Source organism: Trachymyrmex cornetzi, unplaced genomic scaffold (genome assembly GCF_001594075.2).
Source record: "Trachymyrmex cornetzi isolate Tcor2-1 unplaced genomic scaffold, Tcor1.1 scaffold204, whole genome shotgun sequence".
In the NCBI taxonomy this organism is placed as follows: Eukaryota; Metazoa; Arthropoda; class Insecta; order Hymenoptera; family Formicidae; genus Trachymyrmex; species Trachymyrmex cornetzi.
The window spans coordinates 632,446-659,713 of NW_017296680.1; the positions used below are offsets into that span (position 1 = coordinate 632,446).

The window sequence follows — 27,268 nt, forward strand, 5'->3', positions numbered from 1 at the left end:
CTCTCTCTCTCTCTCTCTCTCTCTCTCTCTCTCTCTCTCTCTCTCTCTCTCTCTCAATAAGTGCACTCTGGTAAATCGTACGATAATATGAAAGATCGCGCGATCGCGATCATACGTTGCGTATGTGTGTGGCTATATCTACGTTCTTTGCAAGGTCATCATGTTTATCTGAATTTCCATGGTAATGGAGACTCCGAATTACGGTCACTTTATGCGATGATTTTTAGCTCTATACCCAGTAAACAAGAAACATTCCAAAACATTTTATTAACGTTGCAGCAACGTTGTAACGTTACTGAAAAGTTTCAAAACGTTTCTAAAACGTTTCTTGCTTAGTGGGTATATAGTGTAAACGATTTAAGAAATCGATAATCATAGACGTATAAATTCATAATTTAATTAAGAAAATAAGGATCCTTTTAATTAGAAAATAAAGATACAAGTTATGCTGTAATAGCAATTTTTTTTTATATTTAATTTCTATTTCATTAAAATTACATAATCTGTTACTTTTTAATTGCGTTTTAATTTTGTGGACTATTTAAAGTCAATCTCCTTCTCTTCTCATTAACAACTATTTAATATATACACATATATACACATATATATACATATATTATTTCTATTTATAAATACTTGAGGATACAATTAACTTCCAGGTGGTATTACTGGAGGCATAGAAATTTGTATCACATATCCCACCGAATACGTTAAAACGCAGTTGCAATTGGACGGAAAAGCCGGTGCTGGTAAAGAATATACAGGAATAGCTGACTGTGTCACCAAGACCATCAAGACTCGCGGATTCTTTGGTTTATACAGAGGCTTGTCTGTTCTGCTTTATGGTTCTATACCAAAGTCGGCAGTGCGATTTGGCGCTTTTGAGTCGGTGAAAAAGCAATTGGTGGATGCGGATGGAAAGCTCAATCCACAAAGGAGGCTCTTCGCCGGCCTTTGCGCTGGTGTGTGCGAAGCTATTTTCGCGGTTACTCCGATGGAAACGATTAAGGTGAAATTCATCAACGATCAACGTTCGGCGAATCCGAGATTTAGAGGATTTTTTCATGGAGTTGGCATGATTGTGAAGGAACACGGTAAGGGAATTTAAATTTAAGTATAAAAAAGTTCCGGTGTTTCTTAAGTTTTAATATATTATATATTCTTATTTAAATGAATGTGATAACCTTAATTCTCTATTATAAACAATATAATTATAATAAGTTTGGCTCTTGGGAATTAGCGCTGTACTATGTGCGCGATAAATTTCAATATTATTAAATTGTATCTCTCGTATTTAATTAATAATTCGTATACATGTTTTGGCTAACTTTTTTTCTTAAAGATTTTTGCGCTCTAACTACCGCGCTTGACTCTTATATGTCCATTCCATTATTGTAATTAACTTCAAGTTAAAGATTCTAAAATTGTTTAATTTTGATTTTATTAATTCATGTTTTTTGTAATTTGAAAATGGAATACGTTTGAATTGTGATCGAATTGTAACGTGAAAAGAAAAGAGAAATATAGAACCATATAATAATTGAAATAAGTACAATTTAATCGTGAAATCCAGTTAAGAATTAACTTGTTTAACTGGGTCAGAGATTGCAATATAAGTTTAAACATATAGTTGATTTTACAGTATGTACATTGAGAAAAAAATGCTGTCGATTCAATTAAAGTTTATGTTACGGGCTGTCACTAACATAAGTGATTAATTCATGCGTATATTTTATTGATATAAAGGCTTGACTATTGAAATAATAATTTATGCCTTTGTGTCAATAAAAATATACATGAATTAATCACTTATGTTAGTGACAGCCCGTAATATAGACTTTAATTGAATCAACAGCATTTTTTTCTCAGTGTACATTATGATATAATCATGAATTCGTTTGTTAAATGATGACTGTATAAGAATGGCATATAAAAAATTTAAAAAATATATATAATTGATACATTAAATTATACAGAAAATTAGAATTTAAAATATTGTATATGTATTGTAGATAATGGTAATTACGGCTTAGATAAACGAGCGACTTTGTGACGCGATAAACAAGTGTGTAAATAAGTTTACGTTTGTTTATCGCGTCACAAAGTCACTGTCTGAATCTTTATATGTATGAAGACTCTTGTGTCTTTAAATATTTTTATATGCCAAAATTATTTTAAATGTTAATATAATGCAATTATACTTATAATATTAACTATAATATTGACAATATATATATATTTTTTTTAATGTAGGCTTCAAAGGAGTGTATCAAGGAGTAGTGCCAACAATCTTAAAGCAAGGATCTAATCAAGCCATCCGTTTCTTCGTGATGGAAACATTAAAAGACTGGTACAAAGGAGGTGACAATACTAAAAGTGTTCCTAAAGTAGTCGTCGGTGCATTTGGTGCAGTTGCTGGCGCAGCATCAGTTTTTGGAAACACGCCTATTGATGTTATAAAAACTAGGATGCAGGTATGTATCTTACATATTTATAATTTATATAAAAATGTGTTATTCTATTAATTGATCTATGTTCATCATAATGTGTCATTAAACTTCATTGTTCTGAATCTCTTTTCTGCTTTTAGGGATTGGAAGCTTCAAAGTATAAGAGCAGTATGGATTGCGTGGTTCAGGTGTGGAAGAAAGAGGGTCCAATGGCATTTTACAAAGGAACCATTCCACGATTGGGCAGAGTATGTTTAGATGTTGCCATAACATTCATGATATATGATTCCTTCATGGAACTTTTCAACAAAGTATGGCCTTAGGTCTGTCACATTTTGTATATACACGATACATTCTCTCAGATTTTACAAATATTGCTTTTATGTTGACTTATTTTTAAAAGCGTATTTGTGTATAACATATTTTTTAGATTAAGAATTTTTATTTATATTTTTATTTAAGATATATATTTGCGATGAGAATGTTATTTGATGGTAATGTTCATAACAGCCACATATCGAAAATCACGATGAAGCAAATGTGTCGCGAATGCATCTCTTTCACACAAATCGATTTTATTTATGAAGATATGAGCTTTTATTTTACATGGTATGATTGTGTGATATTACTACCTCCGGTTCTAGTTGCATTTATATAGGATGTGCAATGCACAAAAATCTTCAATTAACTACGAAAAATTATAAGCCTGTTCTATTTAACTGAACTTTTTGCACGGTTCATCTTTTCTCTTTGTTTGTCGAATGTGGATAGAAAAAAAAGAAATATGAACCGTGCAAGAACTTTAGCTAAAAAAAAAACAGACCTATTGTATTTTATTGAATTCATGTCGTGAATAACTTCGTTTAGAGAGTTATAGAACAACATTCTGCAATGACGTTACATTCCTGCAATCTCAGTCAAAGATACGAATACAAGAATATTGTTTTTATGACCTGTTAAAGTGTGAGAAAATAGTCCGTGTATAATAGATGTGTAAGCAATAACATGCATATGCCAATACGTAGATACATGTATTTATACATACAGAATATATTTATGTACAATTTTGTACAAAGGGACACAGCATTAATGACACTAATTAATGAAACAAGGAAAATTTTTCAACGATTTTAATTTTAAGTAATTTCTCGTACACAAAAATTTACATTGATGTTGCAGAGTAAATATAGAAGGATGTATGTTAATAAAAAAAATATTTAAGCTAATTTGTATTCAGTCTTCTTTAATGTGCAATCTCTTCTGCTAGCGAAATATAAAAAATAGCACACTTCGTTTTTTTATTTAACTGTTTAGTTTCATAGATTTTCCATGCGTTGCAATATCTTTATCTCGTTTTCAATAACGCAGTTTTTTTTAATCTAACTGGTTCTAGGACTGTAAAAATGATCTGGAAATTGTCGTCGTTTGGACGATTCTTTAAAATGCTCATTTGACTTTTCATCTTTATTCGACGTTTAAAAAACAATTTTTAAATGCAAAAATATTGATTGTGTTCGACACGTGGAGGATCAAAGGTAACATTAAGGTCTTCACGAATTATTAAAAAAAAATTGAGTTTTTATTCGTAAACTCATTCATAATATATGCATCAAAAGTCATAATTTTTAATCAACATCAATACAACTTTCCCTCTCATCGCATAAATAAAGATCTTCCGTCATTTACATTTTTTTGCATATATATACAGGGTATCCCGAGCGTCATAACGGTATCTCTGGTTAACGCCGAGTCTCAAAAGAGTTCCAAGAGCGTCCGATTCTCCAAGAGATTCTCCTCGATTTACAAGATAATTAATTAACAAATCTATATGGGATTTGCAAAGCGAAATGGAGACGATCCCCCTTTGGTACTCGAGGCGCGAGAGCGGCTGCTGTTGCAAAGCGGTGCATTGAGGTCCCCGTTGCGGGCCCTGTATTTTCGCACGCGTGGCGAACGTTTCCACGCGTATATGTGTATATTTATATGTATGTATGCGTGCACGCGCGCTCGTTTTACACGCTCGTATGCTGATGATAGTGTTGCAAAACGAGCGGGGCAACACACGGCCGGGACCCCATCGTGGGCTTGATGGGCTGGAGGAGAAGGAGGAGGAGAAGAGCGCATAGAAGAAGCAAACAGCACCGGGCAGGCGGCAGGCAGCAGTGCCGGCCCCGCTCTGGGCCCGACGGGGGGACCCGGGGTCACATTCCAAGATGGCTGTGCCTGAGGAATGCAGTGGGTGCCCCCCTAAGACGCCTGCCTCCCTCCTTTTTTATTAATCGGTCCCATTTGCCCGTTCTAGCGAAAAGAAATCTCCTTATTACCACTCGCGCGCGGTGAAACAATGTAACGCGCGTACACGCAGAGAGTTTAGTTTGCGAGCGAACGTCGAGGGAACGTGCCGAGGTAAGTCCCGTCGTGGGAGAGCGAGAGGGACGAAGAGAGGAGTCGCACGTTCAATCCGGGGCCTGATCTTCATGCCAGCACGCTGCAGATGATGCCCATGCCAGAGAATGCTACTAGCTCGTCTTAAGCAATGTCTCATAGGGATATCTCTGAGGTAATTATGAAATTCCTGTTGTTACTTTGGGTCCTATCCTGGATTAGGATGTGGCTCTCGTTTACACATTGCTCTTGTTGCTTGTTTTGATCGGTCTCCTTTAATTATCTTAAGTATTCATTAATTTATTCAAGTATTTTATTTTGATATTAATTCATATTAATCTTATTTTCTGTCTCTCATTGCAGAAAAAATAGTTTATACTTGTTAATCATTTATAATTACTAAGATAAAAAATATCTGATAGTATCTTCTTTATATATTTTTAACTCTATTTGGAACCTCCTAAAATTATATATTTTATTTTTTTTTAATATAATCTTATTATTAATTGTAATACTAATTAATGTTATTTTTTTAATTATTATTGATTTTATCACGTAGTTAAGAGTGAAAATAATAAATATGTTTAGTGATCGTTTATAGTTTCAGGAATCTTTAGAAATATATGATTCCTTATTTTAATTTATATAAACTTAGTTATTATTGATAAAAGCAGGAAATTATTTGCTCAAAAAATAAGATCGTGCCAATTTGATGAAGGTGGAGCCCGAAGGTACGTCGGCCTTGGCCGCTGGATCCAGGGCACTATTCTTAGAAACGGTACGCAGGAGTAATACGGCGTGCCAGAATGGAGATTACGCACTGGCCGCGACATTATACACGGAAGCCCTTGCCTTGGACCCCCTCAGTCATGTGTTATACTCAAACAGATCGGCCGCCAGGCTAAAAATGGGATTATTCGCGCTTGCATTGCAGGATGCTGTCAGAGCTACCGAGCTGAGTCCGCAGTGGCCAAAGGTATGCATTCTTATCCATATTCTTCCGTACATCTCTAACTTCGGATCTATAATAATCGGTTTTCAGGCATACTACCGACAAGGAGTAGCGCTGCAATGCTTAGGACGTCACGGAGAGGCACTCGTTGCTTTCAGCACGGGATTAGCTCACGACGCATCCAATCATCAATTATTATCGGGCTTAGTAGAAGCATCTCTGAAGTCTCCATTGCGACCGACTTTGGAGCCGACGTTCCAACAATTACGCGCTATGAAACTCGACGAGTCTCCATTCGTCGTCATATCCGTGGTTGGTCAAGAGCTGCTTGGAGCTGGACAATACAGGGCGGCCGCTGGCGTGCTGGAGGCCGCGCTCACCATCGGTTCATGCAGCTTGAAATTGAGGGGCTCTGTATTCTCTGCTCTGTCCAGCGCGTACTGGGCACTAAACTCTCTGGACAAAGCAATCAACTACATGCAACAGGATTTAGGTAAGTAACAGATAAATTCTTTTTGGAGCGGAAAGTTTTGCGTTAATTTCTTTTTAATTTGTAATTTATGAATTTAGCATAAAGCAAGCTTATGCACTGATTGATTAAAACTTTCAGGAGTGGCGCGTTCCCTGGGGGACACGCAGGGCGAGTGCAGAGCCCATGGGAATTTAGGCTCCGCTTATTTTAGCAAAGGTAGCTTCAAGGAGGCTCTAACGGCTCATAGGTACCAACTTGTTCTAGCTATGAAATGCAAAGATACGCAGGCAGCGGCTTCGGCCTTGACCAGTCTGGGACACGTATACACGGCGATCGGTGATTTGCCGAATGCCTTGGCCTCTCATAAACAGTGCGTGCAATTGGTAAAGCAGATGGGTGATCGACTGCAAGAGGCCCGCGAGATCGGTAACGTCGGAGCGGTTTATTTGGCAATGGGAGAGTTCGAAAGCGCTGTCGACTGCCATACGCAGCATTTGAGGATAGTTAGACGGCTGGGTGATCGCGTGGAAGAGGCGAGGGCCTTCAGTAACTTGGGATCGTCTCACCACTATCGTAGAAATTTCGGGCAGGCGATGGCTTATCACGAAAACGTTTTGAGAATAGCTCAGGAACTCGGAGACAGAGCGATAGAGACCAGAGCATATGCGGGATTAGGTCATGCCGCCAGATGTGCAGGTAATAATGATTATTATTGAAAAGTACAATATATTAACATATTCCTATTTCTAACTTTCCTTTATATTAACATAATTTCATTAAAATATTTAGGTGACTTGGCGCAAGCCAAGCTCTGGCATCAAAGACAGCTCGACGTCGCGTTGGTCACGAAAGACAAGGTAGCCGAGGGACGAGCCTGCAGCAATCTAGGCATAGTCTACCAACTACTCGGTGAGCACGATGCCGCCTTAAAATTACATCAAGCACACTTGGGAATCGCGAGATCATTAGGAGATAAGGCCGGTATGGGAAGAGCATACGGAAACATCGGCAATGCTTATAACGCCTTGGGTTATTACGAACAAGCCATCAAATACCACAAACAGGAATTAACGATAAGCAAAGAGGTAGGCTTCTCAAGATAAATAAATCATTATTATGATATTCTTTGTTAATGAAAAATCTGTTGTTCAGGTAAACGATCGTAGCTCAGAAGCCAGTACACATGGAAATTTGGCGGTCGCGTATCAGGCAGTGCAAGGTCACGAAGCGGCGTTAAGGCACTACAGAGCTCATTTAGCTATAGCGCGCGAACTGAAAGATACGGCTGGTGAGGCGTGTGCCCTGCTAAATCTCGCCAATTGTCTTTCTTCACGTGGCAGATTTGAAGAGGCGGTGCCATATTACGAGCATTATCTAATGCTGTCGCAAGAATTGCATGACGTTGAAGGAGAGGCTAAAGCATGCCATTTCCTAGGATATGCTCACTACTGCCTGGGAAATCATAGGGAGGCAGTTAGATATTATGATCAAGATTTAGCGCTAGCAAAGGACTTACAGGATAAATCTGGAATGGGTAGAGCTTACTGCAATTTGGGATTAGCTCACTTGGCACTGGAAAATCTGGACACCGCTTTGGAATGCCAAAAATATTATTTGGGTAACACTTTCTCTTGCTTTAAAATACATAAATATATTGTGAACATTTTATAATTATATATTAATACACATTAAAAGTAGGAAAATAGATATAAAAAATAAAATATATAATGATAAAAAATACATTGTATCATTAATTTAATTTAGCGATCGCACATATGACCAAGCATCTGGCTGGTAAGTTTCGCGCTTTGGGAAATATTGGCGATTGTTTGTTGCGCATGGGAGAGGTTGACGAAGCTATCAAGATGCATCAACGTCAGTTGAATTTGGCACGTCAAGCTGCCGATCGTTGCCTGGAAGCGGCTGCCTATGGTGCATTGGGGATCGCTCATCGAGCTACGAAGAACTTGGACAAGGCTCTCGGTTTTCACACGCAGGAACTAACTCTGAGACAAGAAGCCGGTGACTTGCGTGGCGAGTGCAGGGCACATGGAAACCTGGGTGCTGTGCATATGGCACTGGGACAGTACACTCACGCGGTCAAGTGTTATCAAGAACAATTAGAGAGAGCGAAGGAACTAGCGGATTCTGGAGTTGAAGCCCAAGCATTAGGTAATACAAATTTATAATATTTAAATTTGTATAATTTAAAATTAAACAATTAAGACATATATTTAAAATTTCTCACTTAAGTGAGAAAGGTAAATTCAACAATATATAATATATATACAGAACGTGACGTACTAGAATGAAGAAGAAAATAATTCTTTGTATAAAAATATAAAAATAATTTTTTTTTAATCTTAATATTTTTTTTCTTCTTACATTGTTACTTTTTAGGAAATTTGGGCATAGCTAGGCTTAATATGACGCATTACGAGGATGCTATCGGTTATTTCGAACAACAGTTAGCAACTTTAGAACCGCTAACTACCGGCACCGCTTTACTTGACAAAGCTCGAGCTCTCGGAAATTTGGGGGACTGTTATGAAGCCTTGGGTGATCTGGAAGAAGCTATCAAATGTCATGAACAACAACTGACAGCCGCTACGAAATTGAAAAGCATCAGAGATCAGGAGAGGGCATACAGAGGATTGGGAAGAGCTCGCGAGGCTACCGGGAACTTACAGGAAGCCTTGGTATGTTTCGAGAAGAGATTAGTGGCCGCTCATGAAGTGGACAGTCCTGAGGCGAGAGGTGCCGCTTACGGTGATCTAGGTAAACTGATGTAATAAAATTTAGATTAATTTTATTAAATTCTTAAAGAGAAAAGAGATTATAATAAATTTTTAGTAGAGAGATATATTTTTACAAAAACTACATGAATTTTTTCGATCGCCTAATATTAACACTACATATGTAATTGCTGTTAATTTATAGGCAGAGTACACGCCGCGTTAGGAAATCATGAGCAAGCTGTCAGTTGTCTGTCGCACCAATTGGCCCTCGCTCGTGGGCTTGGCGACAAAGCGGCCGAAGCCGAAGCTGCCAGCGGTTTGGGAGCAGTACATCTTCTAATGGACGATCCGAATTCCGCGTTACGCCATCATCAGTTGGAGCTGTCGATCGCCGAAGGTTTAGACGCGGCCGGCTTACAAGCTCGCGCTTGTGCCAATTTAGGAGTGACTCAGGAGACATTGGGACAATATGAGGAAGCTATAAGGTTGCAGGAACAGTCGTTGAGCCTTGCGGCCGCAGCAGGCGATCAACCCGCCCGAGCGGCAGCTTTCGCGAGTCTGGGTCGACTTCATCATTTGTGTGGAGACCTGCCACGTGCTCTAAGTTATCTGCAGTCTGGTCTGTCTTTGTCCGAAGGCTTAGGCAGAAGAGAAGAAGCTGCCAGACTGAGACACAGACTTGGTCTTGTGCATTGGGAGACCGGAGAAGCGATCATCTCTGTGGAACACTTGGAGAAGGCCGCAAATCTCTTAGAATCATTAGACGGAACTTCTGTGTCTCTTTCTTGCGGTCAACCTAATCGAGCTGAATTATTATCAGAAACATACAGAATGTTGCAAAAGGTACTAATCAATCTAAACCGATCAGAGGAGGCTCTGAATTGGGCGGAAAGATCCAGACGATCTAAGAGTAATTCTTTGGACGATGCAGCTCATTACTCTGAGATCATTGATCGACAACGTGGAGTTATCCTGTATTATAGGTATAATCTTTTTGCAAACTATTGTATTATAAGTATTATTAGTTTCAAACAAGATATAATTTATTTAATACTATAAAATGATTTATATATTCACTTTTAAAAAATTAAAATAACAAAATAATTTCAGTGAGGTGGGATGTGAATTGCATGCGTGGTGCTTAGCGCCAGGACGTGGACTATTACGATTCCACTCCGCAACATTGGACGATGGGGTAGGTCTAGAAAAGAGAGTTTTTCAAGCGCGCGAAGCGCTCCTGGATGAAAGCAACGAGCTTATCGAGGAATCCACCAAAATCCCATCAAGGGGTCATCACTTGAATGCTAGTTCCTACAGTTTGAGTAGTCTCTTCAGTGTCGGCTCTGTGAGCTCTCGCGCTGGAAGCGCTCGTTGGGGACGAGGTGCGAAAGGACCTACGTGGCAAGCACCATTGCCGATACAGGTGCTCTACGATCTTCTTCTTGCCCCGTTTGAAGATCTACTACCGCCACCACGAAAGGAACTGATTATGGTGGTAGAGAAATCTCTTTACTTGGCACCGTTCCCGGCTTTGCAATCCAATCCAGGCGAGGATTATCTGTGTGAAAGATTCTCATTATTGGTGGTACCATCCCTTGCGGCGCTCAGAAAGAGATCGAAGACGCCTGTGCTAGAAGGCGGTGCTACCGTGGCTGCACTAGTCGCCGGAAACCCTATTCTACCAGAAGACGTTCGAGAGGAGTACGGATGGGCTGAAAGCATCGCTTCCACCGAGACCGAGTCAGAAATAGTCGCTGAATTATTGGAGGCTCGCGCAATGACTGGTTAGTACAGCTACAGTTCTAAAAACTTTTCCTAATTGTATCACAACTGAGAAAGTTGTTTGCGAAAGTGTCACTAAAAATTTTCTCTTTGTTCACAATAGGATTGGAAGCTACCAGATCAGCGGTTCTGCGGTCTCTACCAGATGCGGAGTGTGTTCACCTGACAGTGCCGGTCTTCTGGAATACCGGTAGTCTTGCGTTCTCGCCTGATCAGTGCGAGGAGCCATCCGAAAGGCCGGAGTACCTGATAAATCAGACAGATTTACTCAGATTAAAGATGTCCGCCCGTCTGGTGGTCGTATCTAGCGGTCAGAGTTGGAGCAACGTAGATTGCACAAACGCCACATCGGACGGTATACAGAATATCGCCAAGACTTTATTAAGCGCGGGCGCGCAATGTGTGCTCATAGGGATGTGGGCAGTACCACCAACCGCCGGTAGCATCTTATTACGAGCGTTCTACAGCGCAATGTTACAAGGCGCGAGAGCGTCACGTGCATTAGCCGAGGCGATGCAAACCGTTCAGCATACCAGACATTTTGCTCATCCCGCTAACTGGGCTGGTTGGCTACTTATCGGTGGAGATACAAGATTATCCAACAAGGTACATTTGATAGGAATTATTTGAGCAACTACAAAATGCAAAACAAATCAATCGATTAATTAAAGCTTAGATATGTCCTAAATAAATCTAATCTTATTTAAATTTTGCAGCTTTAACTGTAATATTTCATCATTTTTTTCTCTTGTTTCGGCAGGTCGCGCTAATGGGTCAAGCACTGGCGGAATTATTGCGTGGTGGTCCCGAGCAGAGTAGAGACGCGCTGCGAGTAACGCTTCATCTGGTAGAAAAGTCATTACAAAGAATTCATCGCGGTCAGAAGAACGCCATGTATACGACTCAGCGCAGTATAGAGAACAAGGTGGGCGCGGCCACTGGTTGGCGAGAGCTTCTAATGTCCGTAGGATTCAGATTCGAGCCGGCCGGCAATGGTATACCGTCCTCCGTATTCTTCCCACAAAGCGATCCCGAAGAAAGACTGACGAGATGCAGCGCCAGCTTACAAGCTCTACTAGGATTAGGTCAATCGTCATTGCATGCTTTGGCGAGACTTTTACAAGTATGACTTACTTCAATTAATGTTTAATCAAATACATATAAGGTTCTCATTTTAATCGATTATGTAAAAAATATTTCAGGCGCCAGAAGCCGCAGAGGACGTTATCGCTGCCATGAGAAGAGCCAGTTGTGCCACAGAAGGACAAGAAGTTATATTGCCTGTACATGTTTGGAGAGCATCAGGATCACACGAACTGTTCGCTAGTTTAGGTTTTGACTTGATGGAAGTCGGACAATCAGAAGTGATATTGAGAACAGGCAAACAAGCCTCACGTAGAGCTGTCCAGTTTGCTCTTCAAGCTCTTCTTGCATTATTTGGTAAATTAAAATTTATATTGATACATGATGATCGTAATAAATGTAAATTAATTGTATTCATTTGTATGTGTGTATTATCAATTGCAGATACACAAGAAGCACCAAAAAGTCTTAGCTTAGATTCAGGTAGTTCCATGGAGAGTTTAGCTTCTGTGGCCCATACTGAGAAAAACCTTGTAGAACGACCGCGATTGGGAGGAGCATTTGCAAGTTATGTGCGACATCGTGGCGAACCAGATGGAAAGACCATGGAACCACCGAACGTTTTGATACCAGCCTCACGACAGCCATGTCAAAACGGTGGAGGTATATATATATATAAATATCTTAAAATTATAAAACAAAATACTCGAATCAACTTTCTATTTGTTTTAAATATTAAAAGTAATATTTTTATAAGATACATTTGATTTCTGTAAAATTTCATAAGATATATCTTACACAGAAATTTAAATTATATTCGAACACTCCAGGTGAATCAGACGTTGCATTTACACCTAGTCCTCCTGTGGCGCTTAACTTGAACCATCAGACTCGTATCCGGAATCTTTATCCCGAACAAAATCCGGTAAGGCCCGGCTCAAGCTCGAGCAGTTCAGTAACAGATTGGGACAATGGTCACGCCACTGTATTGAGGCGGCAGCCGTTACCACCTTTGCCGGCTAATGTATTGGAAAGGTTGAGCGTGAGAACGGAGATTGACACGAACTCGTCGAGGAAGTCACGGCATGCCGCAGCGACAAATGAGGACATCTGCAGCGCACAGACCGACGCGACACAATCCACGGAAACACATCCGCAGAATTTAAGGAACCTGGCCACTTCTCTGACGAGTCTAACACGGGAGCTTACGCCCACGATATCGGAGGTATATCACGAGCGCAATTTGGGATTGGGTTTAGCGCCGTCATTATCGAAATTGCTAGAGGAAGTGAGCGCTGTATCCGAGAACGAGGAGTCGCAATCGAAAACGGTGGGCCACAGTCAGACACAGAATTGGATACAGAACGAGTCGGAGCTCTGCCGGAGGGATGAGGCCGACGGTAGATCTATCGCGGAGTCGCAATGCAGCGCCGCCAGTTCGAATAAAATACCTCGGAAAGCACCCGCGCCACCGATATAGATTATTTATATTTATAAGTTAAAACGTAATTTCGCGAAGTATAGTACTGGGTACCAAAGAATGGGAGACACATTGGGAAATAGGTGGTCAGTGCCTTGCAATCACAGCAAGGCTGACAGAAAACGATTGGCGAAAAACGTAGTGCGAGCGCGTATTCATTTGCTAATATTTCTTGGTATTCAAGATGAAACACCTGAAAGAATATACTAGGAACCATAAATGCCTTAATATTCACTAAATGCACATATTTGCATACATGTCCCTTTTTCATATACTGGAACTCGTGAATGTAACGAGTTTTATATACGTACAAGGACGAAATAATCTCGCTAATAAGCGCTAATATGCTCAAGTATGATTTTAATTGTAATCCGTCCAAACGTTTAATTATTAACGTTCTTAATTAACATAGCAAAAGATGACTGTGGAGTTCGGATGTTTAATAAGCTAAAAGAATCAATTTTTCTCTATATTTCCTCCCATTTATCACTGATATCTATCTAGAATAAATAATATTAGCTGCACCAACATCCGAGCTCTAACTTCAACTATCATATTTCTGATAAATCATGCTAGAAAGTAAATTTGAATTGACATTCTATACTACGTTTGTATTTCGCAAAACACAAACACGCACACACACACATACATACCCACACAGATGTAGTATTATATTAATTCTAAGAGAAAATTGTTAAATACGTTTGTTAAAACTTAACATGAAGGAAATTTGTTTTGCATATATATTTTATGAGTTAATTTCAAAATTCTGCTTTGTGAAGAGATATAGAGACAATAAAAATGATGTAGTATTAGCTTTTTTAATATGCATGTAAATACTCTAAAAATTCAAGGCATTTAACATTAATTGTGTTAAGATTCCTCTGCGTAACTAGAAAAAATTTTGCCAACAGACTGATTTAAATAAGACGAGATATTTGGGGATATTAAAAATAAAAAATATAAAGTCAAAGATATATCAAAGGACTCGGTCTTTATTTCATAAGCAGTTAAAATAACTTTAAATGACCAGTTACTTGATCTACTAATTTTGCTGAACCCGGTCCGACTGCACATACCGTTTTACTTCCTGCTGGTATTTGCGTATGTCCTGCATCCTGTACAACATTCGATAAGAGACCTGCAGCTTTAGCTTGCTTTGCTATCTCTGTAAGAGCAACCTCGCTGTCCACCTGAAAATTAACATATCATTTTTCCTTTTATACATGCGTGCGTGTGTATGTGTGTGAAAAGATATTTATTTTAACTGTGTATAGTTAAATATATTTATTAAACATCAAGTGATAGTTTCTTTCGATTAAAACCTTACGATCTGGTTGGTGTCATAAGGAATATTTAATATGTTGGATCAATACGAATGCATTCATTATACATTTTCAATTCATTCATTAAAAATATATTTTTTCTTTATTAACTTATATCAGTATTTAATATGATTCGAAATACCTTAAGAGTGATTTTAGCTTGGCCAGATTCTTCCCATGCTCTTAGAATCTTTGGATGTTTCTTAGCAGCTTTGTATGCTGCAACAGCAGCGTGTGAACACTGAGCTGCTACTTTTCCTTTTCCCATTTTCAAATCCGTTCTAATTACCAGGATCAACTTGTAATTATCATATTTATCCGTATATACCTGTGTAAAAAAGGAGAATAATTGCAACTGATTGTTTAACAGATTATCAGAGAATTATACAAGTTTTCGAGAAAAATTCAAGTGATATTGTTTTCTTTACCACGTCGTCATCATCCGTTTCGTCGGAGTCTTCCGCAAAGGAACTTTGCTGAGGACTTTTTCTATTTACCATGGTCATGAGTTTATATAAACAATAACCGAAGAGAGCAGCGGCTATAAACGCCACTTTTGGATCTGTAGCCTGCGCTACGATTGTCTCGGCGATGTCGTCCATGATTTTCAATAATGTATGATAAGATAAAGCCTGCAAAGGTACATGCGAGTTGAAAAAAATACGTTGTCACAGTTCTAAGTAATTTATAGACACATATAAAAGAAAATATACGTGCGTACTACAAAATAAAGATAACCTATAACGTTAGATTTTCATTATATCATGGAAAATTTTTCATATTGTTCATTATTGATATATGATATTAGATATATACACACGTTTAAAATTTAAATGTGTTAATTTTAATGAAACGTAACATTACTCACTAAAACAAGGCGTCGTCGATTATAATCTTGATGACCACGTTTCTGACGGCATCATGCCGATCCATGCTGATTCAGCTGTCCCAGCTGATCAACACTGATCAATGATCATGCGCGATTGTTGGAAGTTTAGCTAAAAAGAACGTCGACAACTGATCGACCACGAATTACATGTGGATAATATTTAAAATATCATTAAAATTAAACTTTATTTTAGTTCCATAATTAATATGTTATGCGGATGTCTCATATTATTTTTTAAATAATACGACGATTAGATATGTATTTTTATTTTTTAATATTTGATTAATTTTGTGTATACACTATTTGTTGGACATAATATGAAAATTTTTTTTTAATTTTGATATTTATTTTTCTTTATTTTAATATTTATGAATATTAATATATATGAAGAACAGAATAAGAACGTATGTGAAGACGTTTATTTTCTATATTGCAAGTTTTGTCTACACGATAAGCAAAGTATGATCTAAGAAAAAATCGAAGTTAATTGTAGCAACTTGGTTTCAGTTTTTACAAATGATCGTTGTACGAATCTCAAACGCGCGGATATGTGTGATAGAAAGTGAAACGGATCGAAATAAACCGTGAATTTAAATTTTCAGTGCCATTTGAAACTTGGCTAATTTGTGCGAGATTCGTAGAAACGCAATTTGTCTCCAAATAAAAAAACAAACGGCTGCTTTGATTTACACTTATATATTATTACGATACATACGATCGATTGACACACTCTTATTTAAGATACAGATGCTATATTTCACTATCATATATAACATTTTCTGCAAAAGAATTGTGTACATATATTTTTAATAAAAATTAATTAACGGTAAAATTGTAACTTAACGCGCTTACCGGCTCTGTAGGCTTTAAATATACAAAAATATATCGCTTGTTATTACATATATGCACGCGCTTCTTTCTGGGTGACAAAACAAGATGTGAAACACACATTTTATACGCTATTATGCGAATAGCAATTGTGTAGATACATAACTTAGAAACAAACGATTCAGATCATATTAATAAAACATTTTGATATATCATGATAAAAAGAAAATTAAGACTCGTTAATAATTAGTTAAATTTAAAAGATTCATTGGCAAAATAAGTTTACATATCGTTGCTTGCTAAACCAATCTAGAAATGTAAGGATCTAGGCGGCAAGCATCTCTAGAAATAATTGAGCTTTCTGTTTGTTGCATTAGAAATAAAATTTATAAAAAAAAATTATAATTAAGATGAATTATGATTTCTTTTGTATTCGTGATCCTCATATTTCCAGTTGCACAATTAAAATAATATACCGCTCCATGTATTTTCATTATTTTGATGTATCTATCTTGGAAATATAGTAATTTGTGTCTGCACATTGGAAGCCCATTTTTTTTTCAAAGAAAAATTAAAAACGTGAAATCAATGTATTTAAGAATATTATAAGTTTGTGCGATTGTAAGATAAATTTTAATTATACGCATAAATTTATAAAAAAATAACTTCCAATACGCGGCATTGCACATAAAATGTAATAAATTTTTTTTTAAAATGTCAATACTAACTTCGCAATGCATTTTGAAAATATATTATTTTAAACAAAATATTTTTTATAAATTAATCAAATAATTAAAAACAAATTTTAATTTTAAAGATTGACGCACACCATTTTTTCTAAATTATCTTTGCAGCATATTAACAATTCTGCATACAATACTACAGAATTAAACATTTTTAGAACCGAACATTATCATGGAAACTTAATTAAGAAAACTATTATATATATATCTATTAATTTCTAATAAAGAAATTCATATTTAACTCAGTAACTTTCTAATCCTGTCATAATATCACATTCTTCTGCTATCTTTACTGCACAATTCTGAATTGAGAAATATAAATCAATAAATATAAATAAATATAAATCAATAAACATAAATAGATTGTAAATTGTGTCGATAAGAAAATATAAATTTTTCAATTAAAATTTTTATTTCTTTAACATTGAAATATGAATAGTAAAAGAAACGTAGAAAAATTGCTTTAGTATAGTAGGATGATCTTCCAAGAATTATGCAATAAAGGGAGCATTAATATAACTCTTTATCATAATGCTTGCAATATGCACAACGAACTTGTATAAATTTTACGAAATTCTCTAGGAAATTCAGATAAAATTTTCATCGAATTTATATTGGAACAAGCATATGATGAACAAGTGATACAATTCTTTGAACAAGTACTTATGTATAAAATATCTTATGTTTATGTCAGTGTCATTTAATATTACCTGGTCGAGTATGTTACAGAGACAATTCGTTTTTTTTTTTCGAACCAAATTGACAAACGTATCGGTTAAATCTTATGTAAAATCGAGAGAAAGAATGTACAATTAAATCGATCGACAGTGATATATACATCTTAACAATTAAGATCATTGTAAAGCCCTTCATGATCACATTAAATTATCATAGAGGAAAAATATTTACTACAATACTCATTACGCGCTTTGGAAGAGAGCGTAGCACATCGTTCTTTCTGTATCAATAGTTATATGAGCAGGAAGAAATCGCGAGTACCAATGTGAGTTTGTATTCATTATTACAAGCAACGTAATGTACATAATTCTCGCAACATGAAAAAGAAAGACACGCAAATCTATATGTAAAGTTCTTTCGCGTCTTCGCTCTTTGCGCTTTTAATGAAAAAAATACACTTTACAAGTTATTATTGAAGTAAATATTTCATAATTAAACAAATCGTCTGAACCAATGTGAAACAAAATGCGTTTATAGATAAAAATATTTGTACATAAACGCTACACGATTGGTCCAATCATAATTAAATCAATGACACACATATATTTCTCTATACATATATTTAGCACTCCTTATTATAAATCGAATATAGTCTCGCTCCATAATTAAAACATCTCGAGTCTTTTTTATCAATCTTTTTTCTCTTTTTTTTTAAATATTATTGTACACGTGAAACATTTTTTATATTTAGGCAATATTATTCAACGTGCAATAAAAAATACGAAATAATTTAAGAGAAAAAGACATTTCATATAAATTAATCACAAACAATTGGACGTTTCAATACTAATATCGTTAATTTTTGTATAATTTTTAAGTATCACCTTTAGGAAGCGCATTTTTGTAACTCAGAATTTAGCAATGAACAGTTAATAACTCACAAATTTATAATATAAAAAAGACTTTCTCTAGTTATTTGGCTCATAATTTTTTTCAATAGATTTATATCTAAACATAGGAGTGCTTAATTCCTATAACATCCTGTAAAATTCACTTATTCTTGCAATTTATATATATATAAGAATTTTTGTAATTTGGCTTTATCTTATTTTTACGCATGTGCTTAGTTTTATGTTACCCACTAATTCTGAGTTACGATTCTAGTAAAGTGGGCCTTCGTCGGCGGATATGACTGGTTCTTCGTCGCTCCAATCGCTGACTGCTAATCCTACTGATCCGTGAAAACTCTGCGATCTCGCTACGTGGCTAAAATCAAATAGAAGTAAAATACAATGGAATTATGAGCAAGTGAAGAAACGAATCTCTCTCATCTTGTTTATACTCTTTTTTTTTATCAAAAGAGAAAAGCTTTGTTAACGCATATTTACATCGCACATTATCGCTAAAACTGACTATCTGATCAAATCAAACGCAATGTCAATATTGAACAAATAAGATATTAGATTTCTATATTTAATTAATAAAAAGCAATATTTTTTCCGTAGTAATAGGTACGGTTCTTTGAATGCGTTTGCTAGACCACAATAAACAATTAGATGGATAATAGAAACACGAAGTGCAAAAGCAATACATCGCTAAAATAGATAAATTAATGTAAAACATAAGTACAGTATATCTTCTATCGTCCCTTACTTGATAGAAACTCTGAGTTAGTGCAACACAAAAAAAAAAAGCATTCTCGTGTTGGTAAGTGTTTTATATCTTCAAAAAGTGACAAACATCTATTAACAGTACCTCTTGAATCTATATAAAATAAAAGGGAATCTATATGTAAAATGTTCGAATTTGTGCCATACCACTTGCTTGTTTTGCCACATTATTTTTAGATTATCGATCGCTATCGGTCCTAACAACAAAATATAACAAATAAAGTAAAATAATTATTTTCTTAATTAGTAACAATAATGTATCCTAGACAATGCAAAAGACCAAGAGGCATAGTAGCTTCTGGACTTTTGCTTTGCCTGAAAAATTCCTCGATCACTTTTTTTTTGTGAAAAGTTGAATCAACTTGCAACTAACCTCGGTGATAGAGCTGGATTTTTCTTTGCCAAGCCGGCTTTTCTTCGTCCTTCCATAGCAGCTTTCATGGGATCGTAGCTCTTGCGACGTTTCCAATTTTGCATCTCGACTTCCCGTACATTTGACGCTGAGGGCTTTTTTGGTTCCTTCGATTTGCTCTTAGGCCCCTACATACATTTAAATGTATATTATATATTTATATATTTATATATATTACATACTAAATTTTATTTACATACTAAATTTATTATTATATATTCAAAAAAGTTACACTCTCTTACCATGTTCAGACCTCTGTTAATTCGTGCATTAGATCGTCCAGAATCTGTTCTATTGATACTGGAAAGCGACTCAGACTTGCCATGTGCATCGTGTGATAAATTCTTAGCTTTGTTCACACTGGAAGACACAGGTTTTGTTCGTTGTAGATCCAATTTTGCTTTACGCAAGCTAGAGAGAAGAAATAGTTAGATATACAAAGATATTAAAATTCAAGAAAACAAAATCATAAACACATACCTAAATTCTTTGTTGTATTTAGTGCTGGAAATAGGAGATTGTGACATAGGATGCTGTTCATCGCTGCTCTCCGTATCGCTGGGATGGCGTAATCCTTTCGATATATTCTGATGTAGACTGTGACTCGTGTCTTCGTCACTTTCATTATCGGAAACGAGTGGAGGACGATATCCCGTCATGCGAGCAGACATTGCGGATACAACATTCTGGGTTGTTTGCAGATACGACGAAGTTTCTAAATCACTGTCACTCTCCTAATCAATTACAGATTTTATAAAGCATTTGATATACCATTATTTGTTATAATTTAATAAGATTAGTACCAAATTTGTCAACAAAAATTGTCAATAGGTTTCATAAAACTTTAATGTGATAATCTATACACACTCATACACATAAAACGTACCAACTGTGGGCTACTAGGCGGAGGTACTTGATTGTCATCATAACAATAATTTAATTCATTATCCGACCAATCGTTAGCTAACGAGAGAGCACCCCCTGTACCATGAAAACTAGCAGATCTCAGGACAGAATTGTCATGACTGCAATATAAATCGTTCTTTTTAAAAACTGAAATACGCTTATTATTCGCGCAAACACTTCGTATATTTCTATACACTCACTTGCCGGAACCATCCTCGGTACTGTGATGTTTCTTTGTACTGTCTATTAATTTCTTTCTCCCTTCAGCCGCTGCTTTCATCGGATCGTAACTTTTCCGCCGTTTCCAATTCTGAAACTCCACCTCCTTGGACGTAAGAGTGGAATTACTTCTACCGGACTTTTTATGATCTTTACTCGGTTTCTGATTCGTTTTTTGACTAAGAGAAGGATGCTTAAGAAAAAAAAAAACAAAAAATTTATATTTAAAACATGTCGTACAGACAAAATAATCTCTTACACAGATGCGATGCTTACATGAGTCGTCTTTGGAGCTCTCATACTAAATCTCCCGGTATCGGTTCTAGATATGGATGGTGCTCTGAATTTCGTTGTCTCCGATTTTTTTGATGATTCCTTATTGTGCGTTCCGACACTATTTGTGCGAATACGATGATAACTTTGCTGCTTATTCACAGGTACTACAGTCTTAACTTCGGACTGCGCTCTTCGACGTCTTTCTTCGGGGGTTGTATTCGGCGTTGTATCGGACTCACAATTTAATCTGTTAATAATATATTCAACTTAATTTTTTGTAGAAATAAAAAAATAGGATATCTGGAATTTTTATATTTTCCGATAGCATTTCATTTAATTTTTGCATAAGATACCTTGCTCTTCTTATGCTAAAAGTCCTATTCAACTTGATTCCAGATGAGATTGGTATCAGAGGAGATTTTCTTTGTTGTTCACCAGCTTCGCTACTACTATCGGAGGCAACAACAGAAGTATATTTTCCTCTTGATGATATTCTGTCAATATCGCTATTGTTGAAACTGCTACGACGCGACACGAGATTCTGCGACTTCATATTCCTAATGCTAGCATTACTCGATGATCTTTGTATATTAAGATGCCGTTGAAGTTCTGGACTATTTCGTAGCATACTAGGCGCTTTAATAGGCATGTCCTTATCAAAATAACTGGTTCCTTCGTGATAATTCGTAGCGCTGTTAGATTTTCTCAGCATATATGGACTATAAAAGAATTAACATATGTATGTGAGATACATTAACTGCTTTAAAATTAATTGTGGCGTTTTAAAATTATATATTGTTGTATATAAATTGATATGAAGATAAAAATATGTACCTATTTTCAACGCATGTAAAATATCCTATATTTTTCGCTTGTGACGATTTTGTCAAATGTTTAGGTCTGTCTAGCATGGGAGAATTGAGAATCTTCGTTACAACAGCCTTACGGCTAACAATTGGGCTAGTAGTCAATTTTGGCGTAGGTGGTCTGAGACGGCTTAAAATGGGACTGTTCGTATGTTTAAGGTCTTCTTTATATTTCGCACTGTTTTTCCTGGACGTATTAGATTCCGTTGTATCAGAAGCATATTCTTTCCTATGTTAAAGAAAAATAAAAGATTTTCTTAAAATATGTAAAAAAGCTCAATAATAATCTATATTGAGTTTTGTTATTGATTCGATTAACAAAATTCTACATTTTCTAATAGCAAAACTATTATATACAATGTGATAAATGTGTGATAAATGTATACTATTATTGTTATTAACAAATTAATTCATCAGAATGTAATGTGTGTGAAATGGATCATTCACCTATCTAGAGAGCTACTTCTTCTCTCCAAATGGAGAGGCGACATGACTTGGGACGGGCTCTTCAATAATTCTACATTAATATCAGCAGTCTTCGATTTGGCCGAGCTTAAATATTTTCGGACGCTACGCCTATTTTCGTTGCTGTTCGCTCGCCGAAACAACGATTCGGACAAGCTGCCACGTCTAATTACGGTATTATGTACAGGTGTACGCTGTGAGCTATTAGGCGGCGTATTGTAACTGTTGCTGGTGTCATCATCGGATTCTCCACCGGAGTCAATGATTTGGTGCTGACTTGAAACTAAACCGAGCCTTTCTTTTATTCGTACATACGAGTCCGTGTCCAGATTACTGTCAGGTGACTGTTCCTGTGTGAAAGATTAAAATACTTAAAGATGAAAAAAGAAGTCATAAGAAAATTAAAAAAAATATTAAGATGATAAGGATGATTTCGAATTTTTATAATTATCAAAAGAAATATGTATAGTATAAAAAAATTAATGTTATATACAAATTTTATAATTTTTAATCAATTTTATAACTATTCTACAGATTAAATTAAAATATTTAGGCTCTAACAAATTAAATTGAAAATGCCAATACGAGTCTGAATAGACGTGTGTGTACATAAAATTTATTGAAATAAATATATAAATAAATATTTAAATAAAGAAAATGTAAACATTTTAACCCTTTGTGGTTTGGGTCCTTTTCAGCACAACTTTAATCAGTAATTACATGTAACAAGTTAACTAAAATTATATTAGTAGACAAATAATTGTCAAATATAATGAGATGCATAATCAAATTAGGCAAATCAATTAGACAACAAATTGTATGCACACGTCCATTCAGTATTGACTCGTATTGGCAGTTTTTTTTTGTATTTTATAGATATTTTATTATTTTTATATGAAATATTTGTACGTACATAGCGATTGCGTGACATTCGTTGAGATCTAGCATGAATTGGAGATGGTATCTTGGTGGGACTCAAAGGTGGCGTACGACCCGTCGAACCGCCTATTATCGGAGGTAGAGAGTTATGCTCTGCTACTTGAGTAGCCCATTCCGATATCCATGCGTTATTATCGCGTGAAATACTCATCTGTAAAATAAGACCATATCGTGAACATCTCGTGCACATTACGAATGCGAACACTTGTAGATGTTATCTACCTTAAAATTATGTACGTATGCTTCGTTGCTTTCGTCTTCAGTTAGAACACCGACGCTGAAAACTTTGTCGATATCCATTCTTGCTTTCTCCTCGTCGGTATAGTCCTTGTGAATCGTGTATGTTCCAGCTTCACTCACCGCACCATCGGAATTAGCATCGATGTTGCTAACGTTAAATACATCTAGATTGGTATCTGTGATATTGTCCGCGTTTAAATCCATCGCGTAACTAACAAATTGCTCTCTTTGATCACTTAACAAATTGTTTTCTCTCTCGTTTGTATTCTTTATATTGAAATCATCATGAAGATAGTTCATATTAGATACTTTGTTGTCATCTACATTATTTACTTCCTTACACTCATGATTAACGTCGATATATTCAATGTTCTTTGTGTATCGCTTCTCATTTTCGTCGTCGTCGTAATTGCTAATCTGAATGCGACTTAAATCATTTATTGTTGCGGATCTTTGGGATGTCCAATATATATTTTCGTTGGTTTCAAGTTCTAAAGAGAGGCCTTGAGATGACAGCTTGTTGTGACGTAATTCATCGTCACAGGACCTTGTCATTAAATACTGCTTATTCTGATGAGAAGGATCTACTTGTTCATTCGTGGATTTCTTTGTGCTAGAATGTGCTCTCGAAGAATTCTTGGCACCTAAATAATATACACAATTCTTTAATTAATAAGATGTAGAAAAGTAATAAAATGTATTATTTATAAAAATAAATGTAAATTAAATTAAATAAAAATAAATAAAAAATATAAACATAAATTAACAAATACAATACAATGTATGCAATTCATAATTCAGTTTCTAGTATTTCATATTTCTAATTCAAAGACCATGTATGCATCTTCTGAAACATCAATTTAAAAATAGTAAAATCATGACAAAAGTGACAACAGAATCGTCAACATTATTCATAATTTCTGGAGGAAAATCACATAGTTCCTAACATGGAAACGGTTATGACATCAAAGCCATTAATATGTCAGCTATATCATTCAGAATGGGTAGAAGGTACTTGTAAGGAATATTAAGAAGCTTGAAGAACATGACTTCACCATGACTCATACATCACAGGTATTCAGTTCCAATACAAAGCATTTATATTAAGGGATCCATACTTTATCAGACTATTCTCAGTATAAGATTTTAGTAATCGATTTTATAAGTAACAATTAATATATTTAACTTTTAATGTTAGCTAAGTTCCTTTTTAATATATTTTTTATATAAACTTCTTTTTATATAAGTTTCTTTTATTTATAAAAATTAAAATAAGAAAAACAATAAAATTATAATATCTATTATATTATTAATTTAAAAAAATTTAAATTATATTGTGTTGATTGAAACTATCAAATAAAATTATTCTTTAGAAATAAAGAAAAAAGAACAAAAGTAATATATATTTACCTAATTGTTTAAGTCTTTCTGATAATTGGTCAGTTTTGCGTTTTGTATCATCTTCACTGCTAAAGTAACCCTCCGAATGAGTGCTAGGAACTTTTTGCTTCTGCACCAAGTTTGGAGACAATATAGTGCTCGGCTTCTTTGATTTTACTTCTACCTAAAAACCAATATACAACATAATATAATATATATATTTTATATAAAATATATATATCTTCTAATTTGATGTGTTTTTATGTCAAGATTATAATTGAACAACAATTAGCGTAAAAATTAATTACATTTTATTATAAAAAAGCACTTGTAAAATTCAATTTATTGTTCAGGTAACTAAATCCATCAAAGATTTCATTAAGTGTATATTACAAATTAATTTTTTGTCAATAAAATACCAGTAAAAATATAACAGAATCTGCTAGTAAAATATAATGGTAAATTAATTATGGAAATCTCAAGCAGAATCTGCCATTTCATAACAATTTGAATCTACAATTTAAATTTATAGTTTCATTTAAATAATTACAAGATAATTCTATTTGGTTTCTGCTAACAATCTGCTATCAGATTTTTATCAGCAAGCTTTGTTGATGGAATATAAGCTTGTAGATGCCAATCTACTGTAATGCTTGAATCTATTAACAAAGTACTAACATACAATATTGCATGATTAAATTTAAATATATATTTATGCAAAATATAAGGTCTGTTCTTTATCAAAGAATTCTCTGGTGCAATAAATTAAAGTGAAACAAATTATATTTGTTTTGCACACAATAGATCTGTTTGCATTACTTGCACACAATAGGTCTGTTTGCATTACTTGCATTTTTTTACATTCAAAATCTTCTCTTTCTCTCTTTTCAATGCCTAAATATATATTTATCTCATTTTAAGTGCAAAGATTTCAGGGGTTTCAAGCAACGCAAACCTTAAGTTTGTTAGTGCAATAAGTCGAAGTGAAACAAATAACAGATGCTTTCCAGCAAGAGATATAGATAACATAGTATAATAAAGAAAATCCTTACATTCTTATTGTTTGCTTTGTTGTTTACCAGTTTGAAACAAAGGGTGCTTTTTATTTAGTGACACAAGTCAACACAAGTATTATTCTATCTTTGTTATTCTCTGAATGGCAAAAAAGATAGAATGATACTCCTGTCAACTTTTGTCACTAAAAAGAAAGCATCTAAAGATGATCACTGCGTTGCATTGTGTCATTTGCTGGAAAGCACAATATTTGTTTCACTTCAATTATTGTACCATGTGTATCAATTTAGAGTTTTACAGTACAGAATTCTTTGAATAAAATATATAATAAAAACGACAGAATCTTTAGCACCTTGGACGTGGAGAGGTTCCGCCTGTGTCTAGCGTTGTACCTTTCGAACAGGTTCTGATACTTTGCAGTGTCCACCTCCTTATTGCCGAAATCGATGGTAAAGGCCAACGGAGTCTGCAATACGCGCAGACCGTTGTCCGTCAGCGACGAGCTCTTCGCGGCCTCCTCGCGCCTCACTCCCGTCGCGTCGCCGTCGCTCGTCGTCGGTCGCGCGTCGACAGGATCCTCGCCCGTCGCGTCTTCACCGGCGCGCGGCAACGACTCGCCCGCGAGCGTCGTGGGTCCGCCGTGGGTCCCCGAGCTAACGTCGTCGGGCGAGTCCGCCGACGTCGAGAGACGGGCGTCGGACGCCAGCCCGGACGCCTCCGCCACTTCCATGTTCATTGCCATTTAACATGCCAGCCATAAACATCCACGATAAACAGCACATACGGTTCTCCGGTGCCACGACTCCCTGAATTCAACACGATTCGGTTCGCAGGCCACTCCTAGGATTGGCAGCACCCCCGTAGGATCGAACGACGGCACTCGAGCACTCGGCGTCACGGTGATCTAACTAACGTCGAGACTCGGCCTCTGACACATCGACACAGGTGTATCTACCTTGCGCGTACGCCATTGACTGTCGTCATCGCGCCCAGCTGTCATTGACACCGACGTCGACACGACCGCACGGGGTGCAGCAGATCGCCCATCCGTCGATAACTCACGTCGCGCTGGAAAA

General features: G+C 36.0%; 4 protein-coding genes across 10 annotated transcripts in view; 2 read left to right on the top strand and 2 right to left on the bottom strand.

Annotated features, from left to right (window-relative positions):
- sea (mitochondrial citrate transporter scheggia) overlaps positions 1-3,666 on the top strand; it is a 4,402-nt gene extending 736 nt beyond the window's left edge. Inside the window, exons 2-4 of the mRNA XM_018505291.1 lie at positions 660-1,094; positions 2,254-2,474; positions 2,591-3,666. Of these exons, the coding sequence (XP_018360793.1) occupies positions 660-1,094; positions 2,254-2,474; positions 2,591-2,773 (839 nt within the window). The 3' untranslated portion in view covers positions 2,774-3,666. The remainder of the gene's footprint in view (positions 1-659; positions 1,095-2,253; positions 2,475-2,590) is intronic.
- Positions 3,667-4,551: 885 nt separating this feature from the next.
- Positions 4,552-14,163, top strand: LOC108759752 (tetratricopeptide repeat protein 28). Of its 2 annotated transcripts, XM_018505354.1 has the most exons (15): positions 4,552-5,010; positions 5,554-5,811; positions 5,878-6,280; positions 6,398-6,955; positions 7,049-7,344; positions 7,412-7,877; positions 8,024-8,431; positions 8,660-9,037; positions 9,200-9,980; positions 10,108-10,781; positions 10,883-11,385; positions 11,540-11,902; positions 11,982-12,219; positions 12,307-12,525; positions 12,693-14,162. In XM_018505354.1, the coding sequence occupies exons 1-15, from the start codon at positions 4,987-4,989 to the stop codon at positions 13,340-13,342; spliced, it is 6,219 nt and encodes a 2,072-aa protein (XP_018360856.1). In that variant the 5' UTR covers positions 4,552-4,986; the 3' UTR covers positions 13,343-14,162. The 2 variants fall into 2 exon arrangements, with proteins under 2 accessions (XP_018360856.1, XP_018360855.1); XM_018505353.1 differs by having other exon boundaries at positions 5,554-6,280; positions 12,693-14,163.
- A 103-nt stretch (positions 14,164-14,266) lies between these two features.
- Positions 14,267-15,620, bottom strand: LOC108759753 (peptidyl-tRNA hydrolase 2, mitochondrial). 4 transcript variants are annotated; one of them, XM_018505355.1, is made up of 4 exons: positions 15,536-15,620; positions 15,096-15,299; positions 14,810-14,995; positions 14,267-14,535 (listed from the first exon to the last, which is right to left on the bottom strand). In XM_018505355.1, exons 2-4 carry the CDS (start codon positions 15,267-15,269, stop codon positions 14,353-14,355), a joined length of 543 nt encoding a protein of 180 aa, XP_018360857.1. In that variant the 5' UTR covers positions 15,270-15,299; positions 15,536-15,620; the 3' UTR covers positions 14,267-14,352. The 4 variants fall into 4 exon arrangements, with proteins under 4 accessions (XP_018360857.1, XP_018360860.1, XP_018360859.1 ...); XM_018505358.1 differs by having other exon boundaries at positions 15,532-15,587; XM_018505357.1 differs by lacking the exon at positions 15,536-15,620 and adding an exon at positions 15,488-15,519.
- Positions 15,621-18,786: 3,166 nt separating this feature from the next.
- Positions 18,787-27,156, bottom strand: LOC108759747 (uncharacterized). Of its 3 annotated transcripts, XM_018505345.1 has the most exons (15): positions 26,545-27,156; positions 25,209-25,362; positions 23,781-24,442; positions 23,533-23,709; positions 22,602-22,969; positions 22,123-22,383; positions 21,642-22,007; positions 21,289-21,535; positions 20,994-21,205; positions 20,774-20,912; positions 20,368-20,621; positions 20,130-20,298; positions 19,849-20,015; positions 19,623-19,672; positions 18,994-19,071 (listed from the first exon to the last, which is right to left on the bottom strand). In XM_018505345.1, the coding sequence occupies exons 1-14, from the start codon at positions 26,932-26,934 to the stop codon at positions 19,654-19,656; spliced, it is 3,585 nt and encodes a 1,194-aa protein (XP_018360847.1). In that variant the 5' UTR covers positions 26,935-27,156; the 3' UTR covers positions 18,994-19,071; positions 19,623-19,653. The 3 variants fall into 3 exon arrangements, with proteins under 3 accessions (XP_018360845.1, XP_018360846.1, XP_018360847.1); XM_018505343.1 differs by lacking the exon at positions 19,623-19,672 and having other exon boundaries at positions 18,787-19,071; positions 26,545-27,098; XM_018505344.1 differs by lacking the exon at positions 19,623-19,672 and having other exon boundaries at positions 18,966-19,071; positions 20,994-21,118.
- Positions 27,157-27,268: the final 112 nt, after the last annotated feature.